General features: G+C 57.0%; 2 protein-coding genes across 6 annotated transcripts in view; one reads left to right on the top strand and one right to left on the bottom strand.

The window, feature by feature from the left end:
• The window catches only part of KCNAB2 (potassium voltage-gated channel subfamily A regulatory beta subunit 2), an 89251-nt gene extending 83169 nt beyond the window's left edge, over positions 1 to 6082 (bottom strand). For 2 of the 3 annotated variants that reach the window (XM_036925435.2, XM_036925438.2), the window contains exon 1: positions 5940 to 6082. The gene's annotated coding sequence lies outside the window, so the exon portion shown is untranslated. The remainder of the gene's footprint in view (positions 1 to 5939) is intronic. The other variant, XM_036925439.2, reaches the window with a different exon arrangement.
• A 178-nt stretch (positions 6083 to 6260) lies between these two features.
• NPHP4 (nephrocystin 4) overlaps positions 6261 to 14319 on the top strand; it is a 129170-nt gene continuing 121111 nt past the window's right edge. For all 3 annotated transcript variants that reach the window (XM_036925417.2, XM_057499651.1, XM_057499652.1), the window contains exons 1-3: positions 6261 to 6455; positions 7842 to 7907; positions 12026 to 12198. In XM_036925417.2, coding sequence (XP_036781312.2) covers positions 12064 to 12198 — 135 coding nt within the window. In that variant the 5' untranslated portion in view covers positions 6261 to 6455; positions 7842 to 7907; positions 12026 to 12063. The remainder of the gene's footprint in view (positions 6456 to 7841; positions 7908 to 12025; positions 12199 to 14319) is intronic.

The following is a 14319-nucleotide window of genomic DNA, read 5'->3' as shown; positions in this document are numbered from 1 at the left end:
TTGGGACAGTGAGATGGGGCCGGGGCAGCTGCCTGCCCGCGGACAGTAAGGAGTGAGTGAGCCGGCACAGGCAGGGCAAAGGCGCGGCACACGCGCCTGCCTCATCGCTCCCTGGAGTCCAGCGTCTCTCCCCACAGCAGAGATGCCTCCCCAGGCTGCGGGGGACACCTGCCTCCATCCTCCACTTCCCTCCCCTCCCAGCTCCAGGATAATCCGGGGTTTCCTCCTGGCTGCCTTGACCTTCATCTTCCCTCTCAAATCCTGCTCTCACGGCTGCTCCCTGGCTCCGTGTTCTGCCCCTCCACTCATGGCTCCAGGGTGACCCTGTGTGCTGTCAGGGCTGTGACCCGTGGGTAGCTGGCAGTCACCTCTCCCTTGGACCCCAGGCTGACCCTCTCAGCACCTGCAGGTGGCTTTGCCTTGATGCCCTCCTTTTTGCTCATGTGAGGCATACTTATGGGGTGTGAGACACCGGGGCTAAAACTGCAAACAAAACAGACAACGGTCCTGCTCTCAGGATATGCATGCCGTGTCCCCTGCCACGGCCTGCCGGGGCTTGCCCTGCGCTACGGACACATCCGCTCCCTCCATCCTGGCACAGACACATCACTGCTCTTCTCCAAAGCCCCCAGGGGTCAGGCGGCTGGGCTCTCAGACCCCAGTTGCTGCCCACCTTCAATGACTCCCATACTCATGTCCCACCTGTGTTCCCCCTGGTTTTGGCCACAGGTCCAGTGCACCCTCCCTTCCTCCGAGGGGGACCCGTGTGGGGCCCTCTCCCAGACAGTCCTTCCCAGCTCTGCTATCACAACCCTGCCTTCTTTCAAGGTTGGGGTCAAATGTCACCCCCCCCCCCACCATCTCTCCTCCAAGGGCAGGGGCTTCTCTGGCCATTCCTGGTGCATGGTTACTGCACCCCTTTTCTTGCTCTTAGCCGCTGGAGGTAAATTTGAGTGGGTCTTGCTCATCATTGGTCCTTCAAATGTCTGCTGTAAAGGCATTTATCTGTCATTGGTATTTATAGGTTTAGAACAATGTTTAAGTCCTAACTTATTTTTTAATGCATGGATTCATCAGAATCTCTTTGTCTATGCCGTCTAGATATTTCTGACTCTCCTCTGTGTAGAAGGGGTGGGAAGGGCACTGTTTCCAGAGAGGTCCCTCTACCATGGAGCTCTCAGGATGGCAAGGCTCCTGGGCAGCCTTTGACAGCCCGTGCACGTCGGGGGGCAGTTCCCCCTAAAAGACCATGGAGCATGAAAACACATGGCAGTAGCTAGGTGGGCATGCTCTGAATGCGGCTCTGGAGCCCCTCAGTGCTGGCTGGCTGCTGGATGGGTGCCCAGCAGGCTCACTGGCCCTCCAGCAGGCCTAGGTAAGAGGGGGCAGGGCAAGGTGTATCCCTCCACTCGCAGGGAGGCTCTCCTCTACAGAGTGATGGCAGCAGGTGCTCCCTCGCTGCCCTCCATGAAAGCAAGCACCTGGCTGGGCTCTCCCAGGCTGCTCCCTAGGAAGCCCCTTCTGAGGAGCCCTGCACGGAACGAAATGACTCAGAAAGGGACCTGACTCACTCTGCTCGAGCTTCTCCAGGCGTCACCTGCACTGCCCGGGAGCTACCTGGACTCGAGGTATGGTGCTGGCTGGGGCTCCATCTATGACGGGAAGCAGAGGGGTAGCTGCTATGGGCCAGGGACGGTCCTGTTGCTTCACGGCGCCAATCCAGAAAAAGGGAGATGCAAGAAGGAAGCCAAGTGGCTGAGAGGGTGAGAGCCAGACCCAGGGAGCTAACTCTCCACCAGCGTCTGCGGCTCGAGCCTGGTGAGAGAGGCCCTGTGGACGAGACCTGGTATTCCCGCGACTCATGAAGTTGCTTACTTCCTGGGAAAACTGGCCCAGTGATGGCTGGTTTGCTGCTTTGTCTCTGGATCTGTGCAGGGATTTGAGGAGAAATGTACGCCTGGCTCTCAGCCTTGTGTTGGACAGCCATCTCAGCGGCTCAGCAGCCAGGCTCAGGATCTCAGTGAGGAAAACACCCCGAGCCTGCAGCACAGGTGCAACGCTGAGGGAGATGGTGCCCTACCTCTGTTTCTTCCCTTATCCCGGTCCTATTTTATCTGCACGCTGCATGGCAATGAGACAGTCAGTTCTCCAGGTGCCTGTGTGCCAGAATGAGACACAAGATGGGCTGCCTGCAAGAAGCAAGTTCAAGGAATGCAGGTGCCAGGGATGTGGGTTAAGACAGGTGTTGGGGGCTTGGCTCTGTGACAAGGGACACACACAGGCTGACAGGCACCTCCCAGCTCTCTGGGGTTAACCAAGTGGCCATTCGGCTGAGCAGGGCGTGACCTCCTGAGACCCTTTCTGTGGCACTGTGAGATAAGAAAGAGGGCTGTGTGGTGCAGGGCACCCTCAGGCTGGGCAGTGCTATACCCAGAGCTCATCCCACCATACACAGGGAGAGGAAGGTAGGCCCGTGGCTGAGTGTCCACGCCCCGCCGTAAAAGGTAAGAGGATACAGCAGCTGCTCAGGCCCACTTGGCAGGGACACTCGCATGCTTGCCGGGGGCAGGCTGAATGAGAATGGGAAGCCTCCAGCCACCCCCACAGTGATGGGATGGCCAGGCGGGTGTCATCCCCCTCCCTGCCCAGTGCGCTCTCTCTCCTAGGAGGCCCTGCCCCCTTTCCCTCCCCTGAGCTGGCGGAGCCAAGACAGCACATCTCACAGCTGCCCTGAAGAAAGTGAGTGGGGAGCTGAGTGTGCTAAGCTTCCCGTGCCCCCTGGGAGCTGGCACTGGACTCTGACCCTCCTACGAGCCTGAGGTGCCACGTCGAAGGGGGAGTAAGGATTTCCAGCACAGGCGGGAGCTCAGTGGGATGGGGAGGGGGCACCTGCCTTGCAGCCCTGGGGCAGCAGGAACAGAATCAAGGCTTCCTCATGAGCTAGGAGGCTGGGCTAGTCTCTCCACCACTCTGTGCCTTAGTTTCCCTTTCCAGGCAAACCGGCCTACCTCGCAGAGTAATTTACAAGGATGCACCACGAAGCAAGGATGAAAGGCAGCACCAGTGTGCACAGAGTCCCGTCCCCCTTTCATCTGGCCCAGCAGCTCGGTCCCCTGCTATCTCTGATGACAGCTCTGGAACCATGGTGTCCTTGCTCTGGGGGCCTGCCAGGAGGAACAGGACGGCGCTGCCAGACCTCTCTGTGGCTGGTGGCTCCCAACAGCCCCCCAGTGACTCCGATGCACGCCAGAGTGCTGGCTTCCTCCAGCCCTGTCAGCAACACCTCCCGAGTGGCCCTCCCAAAGGGCGCACAGGGAAGGCTGCAGGCGCATCCACAGGGTGCTGGCTTCCTCCAGCTGGGAGAGCCACAGGGGCAACCTGGGCGCCCACTGGTGGGAAGCCAAGTCTAAGATGCTGGGCCCTGCCTCTCAGTGACCTTGGAAAAGTCTCTGCCTCCAAGGGGAAGATGGCCAAGACCCTTGCAGCTTCGCCTCTAGGAGGTGCTGGGCGAGGGGATGGAGGGAGGTGTGGGGCTCTCTGGCCGCAGACACCTTCAGAGCTGGTCCTCCCTGAACGCTGCCTGTAGCTGCCACCGTTCTGCCCTGGTACTCGGGGACTCCAGGAAACCACTCTGGCTCTGGGACCTTTGGTGACATGAAGGTCACTGGGAATTTGGTCCAGGATTAAACACATGCTGCTTCCAGCCAGAGTCCCTGGGAATGTAACACATCCCCCAAGGTTCTAACAGCAGAGGAAGCCTCCCGTCCCCTGACGCCATGTTGCCCAGCTGCCAGGGGCCCAGCACCAACTGAGGGGAAAGTCGAGGTGCCCCTCCCTCCCAGCCCCTCCAAGAAACTGTGACATCCAAACTGGTGCCACTCACTTCTCCTGAATCATTTGGGTTTAGATCACTCAAAGAGGAAAGAAAGCCAGCCCCACAGTGTGACGCACCCCCCAAGCTGCCCACGGAGCTCACCCTGCCAACAGGCCCCCAGCACCGAAGGCCATGACCCTTGCCAGGCAGGAGGCAGTATTTTGTCTTGCCACACCTCTGGCGTGCAGTCACTCTGTGCCCACTTCTTCCTACTCGAGCCCCACATCCAGACATGAAAGGGTTTTGAGCATGAGACCAGTTTCACGTTTGTCATAACCGACCCCTCTCCACCTCCACCACCTCCACCGCCACCATGGCCTGGCTCAGTCCCCGGAACCGAGCAGCGCCCAGCAATGCAGAGCAGAGAGAAACACAAAGAGCTCCACCTCGGTTTTGTGGGAAGCCTCCCCCAGGATGCTTTTGAGGCAGGAACGCACTGCAGCCTGGACACAGTCAGTGCCATTGGGGCCAGGTGTGGACTCAGGGTGTTTCTGAGGGACACAACCTGGGGAGCCAATGTCCTCTAGGCCCCCACTGCAAGAGCACAGGGGCAGAAGCCCAGGAGCTGCTCATGAGCCTGGGCTCTGCAGGTGGATGTGTCTGCCAAGCAACAATCCGGAGGGCAGATGGGACTCTCCACCTGCAGATCCCCAAACCCTGGGCCTGAATGCGGCTAGGTTAGCAGAGCGGGAGCCTGCCCTCGGCATTGGAAGGGGGCTGGCATGTCTGAGGGGGAGGAGAAGTTGCAGAGAGAAGATATCCTGACATGACAGACAGTGGGACAGCTGTGGCCTGAACTTAGTGTTCTTGTTCCTCCATGTATTAATTTCCATAAATGCTAACAGCCCATTTCCCCAAGAGCTATTACTTATGTCATCTCCCCGTGGACACGGTTCAGCACGGGGTGGAAAAATGAAAGGGATAGGCAGCCCCCACTGGCGGGTCCCCGCTTCCCATTCCTTTCCCCACCACACAGCTCAGGTCTTTTCCCTAAGGTGTCCCTGCTAACTGCAGGGTCAAGACCCCCCCCCGTGCCTTCAGCCCCGTACCCGGGTCCCTGACATGCCAGGAAGCAAAGAAAGTTACCAACCCCAAAAATGCTGAATCACAAAGTGAAGCCGAGCAGGAAAGTGGGGGTGGGGTGGGGAGGGAGACGGTGGCCAGGGAGGAAGGCAGGAAAGGGTGTCAAAGGGTTTTCCACCTGGAAGCCCCCAGAAAGCTCGAGGCAAAGCGTTGCTTCCCAAGGGCCCCCAGGACAAATGCCCGGAGGAGCGGAGCCAGGGTGCGCCTGGGTGGGAGGGTGGGAAGGTGGGCAGGTACACCAGCTGCTGCTCTGCAGCAGGAAGGCGTGCGGCTTGGCTGCAGGGTCTCTGCACCCTGCAGGAGCAGCAGCAGGCAGGGATGTGGGGAGCTAAGAGAAGCTGAACATGGGGTAGGGGCGTCCGGACGTGGTGGGGTGGGGGTGGGGTGTAGGCAGCCAGAGGAACGGGTGCTGGAAGGTAGTGCCAAGGTCCTGGGGAGCTGGGCGAGGTGGAGAGAACGCGACCGTGGGCAGCAGCGATGTGGGGGCTGGAAGCAGTGTGGGAGGGTGGGGACAGGGACCAGGAGGCACAGGCAAAATGAGCCTTCAGGAGCAACAAAGAGGGGAGGCGGGGAGGGCCGGGGCCAGGAGCACCCCGATGGGGCCGCGCAGAGGCCCGGAGGGGGACGGGAAGGGGGTATTACAGGGGCAGGGGGAGGCGACGCTGCGGGAAGAGAAGGGGGCAGAGGGGAAGGGTCGCGCCCGGACGAGGGGAGGTACCAAGTTTGGGGCAGGGGCCGAGGCTGGGAGCAGGAAGGTGGGGCGGGAAGGCAGACGGGACAGGTAAGGGAGGCGGGATGGGGGAAGGGAGATGATGATGATGGAGGTGAGACGGCAGGAGAGGAGGTAAGGACGGAGGCGGGCGCGGGGACGCGCTGGCGAAGAGGAGGTGGAGAATCGGCGCAGCCTCGCGGGTGCCCGCTGCCGCTCTCCCGGCGCACAGCTTTAGACGGCGCGGCCCGCGAAGGTCTCCCCTGTACTAACCTGGGGGCTCCAGCTCCGGATCTCGTGGCCCGGTCCGGATCTTCCTTCCCGCCCCGACCCGGCGACTTCAGCGCCCCTGAAACCCTCTCGCTCCGCCAGGTTCCGCTCGCAGCATCTTCACCTCGTGGGACGCCCAGACCACGCCTCTCTAGCCTCTAATTGGTTGCTCTTCACGCCAGTCACATTCCCATTGGCTGAGGGATCGTCGGCCATGCAAATCAGGACAGGCCCACCGCCACGCCAATTGGCTGGTGCCGCCGGAGCGCAGCTCCTCGAGTTCAGCTCTGATTGGTCCGCGGGCCTGCCGACGACGCTGGCGCGCGGCGTGTAGCCTTCCAAGGCTCCTTCCGCGGGTTGGCAGCGGATGGGACGCCCCTCGGCTGGTCCTTGGCCCGCTATCCTGCGGCTCCGGTGGGCGCCGGCCGGCCGCCGGGGATCTGGGCCGGTCGTGGGGGCACTTCCTCGAAAGCGTGGGTTTTCATGCCCCGGGCGCGGCCGCGGCGGGCCGTCACCTAGGTAACGCTGCCCGAGACGGGCGGAACCACGTTGGCAGGCGCCGCGGGGGAGGGTGGAGGCAGCCTCGGGGCGTGGGGCGTCTCTGAAAGGGCTGGGGCCCTGGGCCCAGGTGGGGGTGCTCTGGGAGTCTCTCCGCGGGGACGCAGTGCGGGGCGGGGCGCCGCGGCGGGCGGGGAGCGGGGCTGTGTCCGGGTCACTCAGACTGGTCCCTCCTCCCGTCTTGACACTTGGTACGGCCCGGGCTGCTCCATTCCACTGGGGGCTCCTGGGGGCTCAACCTCTGCCCTCTGCCCTCTGCCCTCAGCCCTTGATCCTGCACCCCTCGGCAGTACCCTGGCTTGAGGAGAGCGCGGTGCGGACTGCCAGGACTTTGTTGAGGCCTTGGCGGTGGCCTTCCCGGACTCGGCGTCCCTCCTCTCCTTTAGGCCAGATCCCTATCCTCGGCTGGGTGTGCGTGTGCCCGCGCCGGGCGTCTGTCCCCTGTTGGGGGACTGTCTGGGCTGGGTGTTTGTTTCCTGCTGGCCTGTCCCAGTGCCCCTGCCCAGTGAAGATCTGGAGACTACCTGGGTGTTGCAGGAGGGCCTACCTGCTTGCTTCTGGCCGGCCCTGGAGGCGCCCCTGCCTTCCCCTCGCTGTCCAGCCCGCTGACCTGACTGTCTCTGAGCTTGCCACCTGGGGCCCTTCCTGTGGCTGGAATGCGTGCTCTTCAGCTTCTGACACAGAGGCCCTACCTTTGCACATGTCTTCACTGTCTGTCTTTATAGAAGCTGGCTGAGTTTTCAGACACGCTCCCACCTTGGGTGGTGGTGGGTGTTGCTTTGGTTGAAGTGTAGAAAGGAGGTCTGGCCTCACACATTTGTGTAGTTGGAAAAGGAGTACTTTAGATGACTGGGGGGTAGTCAGCCCTGCTAATTACCCGGGTCTCTGCCGCAGCTCCTGCATCCTCTGCTCCTCCTAGTCACCTTCATAGGTCACAACCATGTCTTTTGTGTGTGGTTACTTGTATCCTGTTTTTTTTGTCTCTCTCTAGATACGTTCCATGAAGCAGGGAGCTTGTCTGTTGTATTCAGGATGGTTTCTCCAGGGCATGGCACATGTTTAACTAGGCCTTTACTTACTCCCAAAAAAGCTTCCTAAAGCTTTTGGGTCTCAGGCATTACAAATTTTGTTCACTTCCTAGAAGGAAGCGTCTCTGTGCCTGGACAGCTCCTGGCTCCTCCTGCCCTTCCTTTCCCTTAGGGAACTACTGTGGGCCTTGAGCCCAACTCCTAGCCCGCTTGCAGGTGCCTTCCTCTGGCCCATCCCCCACAGCTCCAGAAGAGGGAGACAGGACTAAGCTCATTCATACTCACACACCCCTTGTCTTTCTTCCCCATGGATTCTTAGGTTCTTGAAGACGGCACTTGACGGTCTGCTTCACTATTGAATGTACTAGAACAGAGCAGGTGCTTGGTAAGTATTGTGGAACAGGATTGTGGAAGCCATGACCTCAAAAGAACTTCATGGTCCCCTCATTCTGCAGGTGGGAAACTGACACAGGGCAGGCAAGGCTCCCCGGCCAGTGCTCACACCCTACCTCTGGGGCCTCTCCTGCCTCTGACTGTGTGCCTTTGAGGTTCATCACAGCCACGTGTGGCTTTGGACTGGCCACGTAACCTCTGTGTCTCACTGTCCTCAGCTAAGAGGTGTGATGATGACGACACGTCCCTCACGGGGTTGTGGGTGTAGCGTGCGTGAAGGTGCTCTGTGCGCCTGGCCCACAGACTCAGGAGAAGCTGCTGCCTGTTTTGCTGCCCCTGGGAGCCCATTATGCCCTTTCCTTGGGCTAAGTGTAGAACTCTCCCAGTTTTCCTCTGTATCTGGCCCCAGGTGCCCTCTGCCTGCCTTCCACAGCATTCACCATTCATCTACAACATAATTTAGCCATTTACTTAATCATGAAAAACAGTTTCACTGAGGGCTTGGTCCTGATGTCACAGAGCTTGGTCCTGCAGAGCAACAGTAACCCTATAGCTTGATGAAGTGTGGTGACTCTTCTGTGACAGGATCCTGTGTAGGGAGCAGCTTGTGGGGGGATGGGGGCACTCAAACTGAGGAGGTGGCATTGGGTGTGACTTCCTGAGGCAAGTGGGAATCACCAGGGTAGTGTGCGTGTGGAGGGCCAGAGAGGTGGGAGGAATTTAAGCAAGGATCGGGGGTCGGGGGGAGGCGAAGGGTGGAACTCTGTCCCGGCCCCTGTGGCTGCCTGGCCCTCACCCCCAGGGGCCTGCATCTAAGCTGGCCCATCTGTCTCCCATCACCCGCTCAGACTGTGGCCGCCCACCTCCACCTGCCCAGTCTCTGTTATAGTTGGGTGGCCCCTCCTCTCGGAATGGCTGCCTTGTTTCCCAGCATGTGCCCTGCGGTACAGTGGGGCCGTCCTGTGGTCTTGTTTCCGTGCTAGGGTGGGCGAGCGCGTGAGTGGTCCTCGGCAGCATCTACTGGCCAAGTGTGGTCCTGGGCCCCACAGTCACCAGGGAGGGGGAAGAGCTACTAGGCCAGGAATTTGGAGCAAGGGAGCAGAGTCGTGAGCCGCCTGCCAGGGAGGTGCCGTCCCGGAACTGAGGGACCATGGGGTGGAGTGTGTGGTGCAGAGGTTCCTCCTGGAGGGAGGCTCCCCCCGGGGGCGCTACGGCGTGTGCTCTGCCAGTGCTCCCAAGGCAGGAGAGACTGCTCTGTAGAAACGCCCCTCTCAGTCCTCTTGTGTGAATAAATGTCCAAATTGTATAAAGAAAGTCAACAGGAAAACATTTATCTAAAAAAAAAAAGCCTGAGAGTCAACTTTATTGAAACTTCAATTTGATTTTGTGAATATATTGCATTCTGATGGTGAGCCAGGTACTAAGGACACAGAAAAGTAGGCCCCCCCTTCTGCAGGTAGTTGGCCAGTGAGCAGACCAGGACAGGACAGGTGGCAAGGGCCATGACCATGGGAAGCCCAGGGGCCGTGTGGTCCTAGGGGCTGGACCCCTGGGAGTCTGGGAGCCTCCAGTAAGCCCTCCTGGGCAGGGGGCCCTCTTGCAGGGTGTTGGTCAGGCCTCTTCTGCTACTGGTTGTGGATACCTGTATGAATGCCCTGCGGCTTTTGTAACAAGTGAGCACAAAGTGATGACTTAACACAACGCAAATCTACTCTCTTTCCATTCTGGAGGTCAGAAGCCCAAAACTCACCGGGCTAAACACAGGGCGAGGCGGGGCCGGTTCCTTCTGGGGATCCCATGGGAGAATCTGCTTTCTGCCTCTCCCAGCTTCTGGAGGTCCCGGAGATCCTTGGCTCACCGCCTGCGCGCCACTTTCACGTCTCTCCTCGCTTCTGTGGTCGCTGGCCTTTTCTCTGACACCTTCTGCCTGCCTTTTGTAAGGACCCTTGTGACTGCATCAGGCCCACTTGGATAACCCAGGATACTCTCCCCATCTTAAGATCCTTAACTTAGTTGTCCCTGCAAAGTCCCTTCTGCCAGGTGAGGTCACACATTCATAAGTTTTGGGGATCAGGCTGGGGACATCTTTGGGGGCCATCATTCAGCCCATCACAGGAAGCCACCAAGGGCCTTTCTTGGCCCTTCTATCTCAGCTCCCTGGAGGAGGGGCTGTTTTCCATCAGGTTGTCTCCACCTGGAGGTATGGGTTCTGCTTTCCCATCCCCATCTCCACTGGCCTCCCCTGGGGTGCATGGTGGTCCCTGGGGCTCCAGGTGGCCTGGGCAGCGCCTGGCTCGGGGGAGAGACAGCCTGTCTGGAGGGAGTGTGGCTGGAGTCCCAGAGAAGAGGTTGATTGGCATCATGGGGTTCACATGTTCATCTTTGAGCCCATCACTGAAGCCTTCTGCCCAAAATTGGGGGCAGCCTTCCCACACAGAATTGGGGAGGGTTGTTTCATAAAAAAAGGGGTATTAAGCAGCCAAAGATAACCCAGGAATAACAAAATACCAAACCAGACCAAACCACTGTGCGTGCCTTACTGTTCAGATAGTCTGGAGCTGGATGCGTGGGGTTAGTGTTAACATAAGTACGTACGTTTCTTATGAGACCTGTGTTCCCCAAAGGCGAACTAAGTAGCAGGAAGGGTGCCTCTGCCTCTTATTCTAGATCCCTTCAGCCTCTGGCTTAACAGGAGACAGCTGGGTCCTCTGTCATCTGGTGTCCAACCTGTTGAGATATGTTACTTTGATTGAAATATTTGAGAGCAATCCAGCTGCAGCCAGGTAGGGGAGAGATCTCTTGGGTAACCGTGGATTGTGTCCTACACGATCTACACCAGAACCACACAGGTGGTAGTTTCTGAAAGGGGTGTTGCAGTGTGTCTGAGCCCTGTCAGTGAACTTTTCATGCTCTGTTATGTTCAGGCCCTTTGGTCTGACCTTTCACCCATGCTGGCCTTCACACCGCTATGCATTGCTCACTTGGGGGATCCTCGTTCTCAGCTCGGCAGATCCTCTAGGTGTTGACACATTAAGTCATACAGTTTCAAAGGAGCACTTTCCTTACTGTCCATTCACCAGGAAAGTCTTTAAGAAGTGTGAAGCTGGCAGGCTTGTGGTGGAGGGTATGGATTTTTCCAATTCTTATTTTTGCCTGAAAGCTCAACTTTTATTACACGTTTTCCTTGAAGGACAGGCTCTTTTGTTCATGTTAGAGAGACTGCCTGCAAAGTGGAAAACCAAGTCTGAATAACTGTGGTTTGTGTCAGGGGCTTGGGGACCACATGTAGAGAACTGCCATCTTTGGAGACCACGCCCGCTGCCTTTTCTCCGTACTTGTCCTTGTACGGTACAGAGGTCAGCCTCTGGTCCGAGCCAAGCTCTTTGGGTTCTGTAGCAGCTGAAACGAAGCTGGAGAAGGTTGTTCCCCGGCTGGCTGTAAGGCAGATAGCATCCTCGGTGAGCCAGGTCACCATGAAGCCCGTAGTGGTCAAAACTGGCCCTGGCGAGAGACGGTTCGTGTAGCTGAGCTGTCCTGGTTTGACCGGCTTGGGATCCCCCTGAGCCAGGGCTTGATCGCTGACATCCTGGCCCGGCAGCCTCTGCTCTTGCTTTGTTCTGCCTGCTTTTTTAAGTGTGTGTCGCAAGGTCGCCTGCTCCCAGGTGGCCCCCTGCATTTGCAGGCTGATGGCCTCTCTGCTCCAAGGGCTGCAGAAGACACTGTTTCCCTCTCAACAGAAGCAGCAGAGGCTCCAAGATTTGCATCTTACTGGCTCTGATGAGGTGATGCCCTCCTGTCCCTTCTAAGGCAGCCCTGGTCTCCAGGGCCTGGTGCCCTTGGGCAGTGCTTGACCCCCACGACTGTAAGGCATCTCCACCTGTCACCGAGGCCAGGGTAGTTGTGCTCTGGTGGGCTCATGAGAGGAGGGCACAGTTACCAGGGGTGGAGCATGGGGGCCAGTCTGCTGCACTGGGGTTTGGATGGTGGGATTGCAGAGTGGGATTTGGGGATGGTGGTTTCTCTGGGATTCAGTGGGAGGTAGGAAGCTTCCAGAATTGCTCTGAGCACTGTGGCCCTTACCATTTATTTGTTTGAACACGAACTGTGCAGGTAATCCTGGAGGCCCAAGCGGTCCTTAGACCGGCAGAATGAAGGACTGGCACGGGATTTTTGAGCAAAATATGCTGGTCCCTCTCCACCCACAGAGAGCACGCCAACCTTTAAAGGAATCGACAGCATTTCAGTGTGTCCTGAAGTGGCTTGATGGGCCACTAATTAAGCAGGTAAATAAATTTGCTATTCATTGTAAAACACGTTGTTATTGCTCTCAGCTGGGGGATATTGATTTTCACTTATCTATTTGAGTCTTACCCCTGTGTCTATTACCTTGGGCCACGGCAGTATTTGGAGGCAAAGTGACCCATCAGCAAAGAGAAAGTATGACTCAGCGGCTCACTCACCCTTAGGACACTGGGGAAGGGTTTCCTGCTGCCCACGGTGGAGCAGTTTAAAGGCCCTGGTGATTGGATTTCCTGGCTTGTTCTGAGCCAGATTGTTTGCAGGAGGCGGCCTTGTGCCTGCTGGTGTGGCTTGCCTGCAGCCTGGCAGTGAGAACTGTGGGGCAGCACTCTGGGTGCCCTGGCTGAGCCCTGTGCCTGGATGGACCACAGCCTTTTGCACACTCAGGCCCTCACTCTGCAGCTCTGCAGCCACCTTGTCCTTCAGGGAACCTGCCGGAGACGCAGTGCCCCGCACCGCCCACAGGACACCACTGAACTGGCCTGTTGCAGTGAGGCCCTGTGGCCTGTGGTGTTTGCAAGCAGGATCCGGGCCCGCTGGGGTGAGCACGCGGTGCTTACAGGGCGTGGCTGGGTAGGCTGTGTCCTCTGTGGCTCGTGGAGCAGCTCCCCGTGATTCAGTCGTTGGAGTGCTGGGTCTGTGAGCAGCTAACTGTTGATAGATCACTCACGTCCTGTCGTTCCACCCCAAGCCCTGGGGCCGAGCACCTGCTGTGTGTCTGCGTCCGTGTTAGGCCCTGAGGTGGCTCCTGCTTGTACAGCCCCACTTCTCAGCACTTCCCTTGTATTGATCCACTTTGTCCTCGCAGCGGCCTCTGCAGTAGAGACCTTCGTCACCCCGACTTACAGAGAAGGAAGCAGTCTGAGAGACGTGAAGTCAGTTGCCCAGGGTGACACAGCTCCAGCTGGCCAGCGGGGGTTCCTACCCAGGGAGGCAGCGCCAGGGACCCCTGCCTTACAGGAGCTCACAAGCTAGTGGGCAGCAGTCCCCTCTCTCCTAGGGGTTTTATGAAGGAAATCGGATTTATTTTCCCTATCTATTAATTAATTAAAGAAAAGAGATGATTCCTACAGTTCAAAATTCACAAGGATACAGAAGGAAGTTGTATCATCCCATGGAGTTCCCAAGATACCCAGTGACCCTGGATATAACCAGTATTACCTGTCTTTTTTTTGTGAAACTTCCCAGAAATTCTAAGCAAATGCAATGCAAAAGCATACTTGTATTGCTTTGCTTTAAAAAAAATCTTAACAATATGTCTCCCAGGTTGTTCATGTCATTGCTGAAGAATTTGTTATTTTTTCTTAAAACAACGTAGTATTTCTTTGGATGAACCCTCATTTATTTTTCCAGGCCCTTATTGATGGACACTTTGACTTTCTCCAGTCGTTTGCTGTTACAGACATTGCTGCAACAAATAACTTTGTTTATATCACTTTTTTTCATGAACAAGTGGAATTTCTGATCCACAGTTATATGTTAAAAGTCATTATTAAGACCCAATGTTAGATTGTTTATAAAAAAAGCATACTTTAAGCATGAAGACATAAAGTGTATGTACGAAAGTAAAAGGTTGGAAAGAGATAGGCTATGTAAACTCTAGGCATAAGAAAGCTTTGTGGTTATACTAACATCAGATATAGTAGATTTAAAGATGAGAGTATTACCAGAGGTAAAAGGGGCATTTCATAATGATGATAATAACCAAGAAGCCATAACAATCCTGAATGTGTATGTACCAGTGTTGGGGCCCCAAGAACACCCCCAGATTTGAAGATTCACTGGTAGGACTCATATGGCTCAGCATATAATCATCTTCACAGGAAAAATTACAGTGAAAGGATGCAGAGCAAGATCAGCCAAGGGAAGGGCATATGGGGGAGTATGGGGGAAACAGCCACAAGCTTCAGGGGTCCTTGCTAGGGGAACCCCATGGATGTGTTTAATTCCCCAGCAAACAGCAGTGCTGGCACGTGTGAGATGTCGCCAACTGAGGTAGCCCATTAGAGACCCAGCATCCAGGGTTTTTGGGAACTGGTCATGTAACACCCTAGTATGTACCAAAATTCTAGACTCCCAGAAGGAAAGCAGGTGCTCAGCAAAAA

This window comes from Manis pentadactyla, chromosome 4 (genome assembly GCF_030020395.1).
Source record: "Manis pentadactyla isolate mManPen7 chromosome 4, mManPen7.hap1, whole genome shotgun sequence".
In the NCBI taxonomy this organism is placed as follows: Eukaryota; Metazoa; Chordata; class Mammalia; order Pholidota; family Manidae; genus Manis; species Manis pentadactyla.
This window is presented reverse-complemented; position numbering and strand designations above follow the sequence as displayed.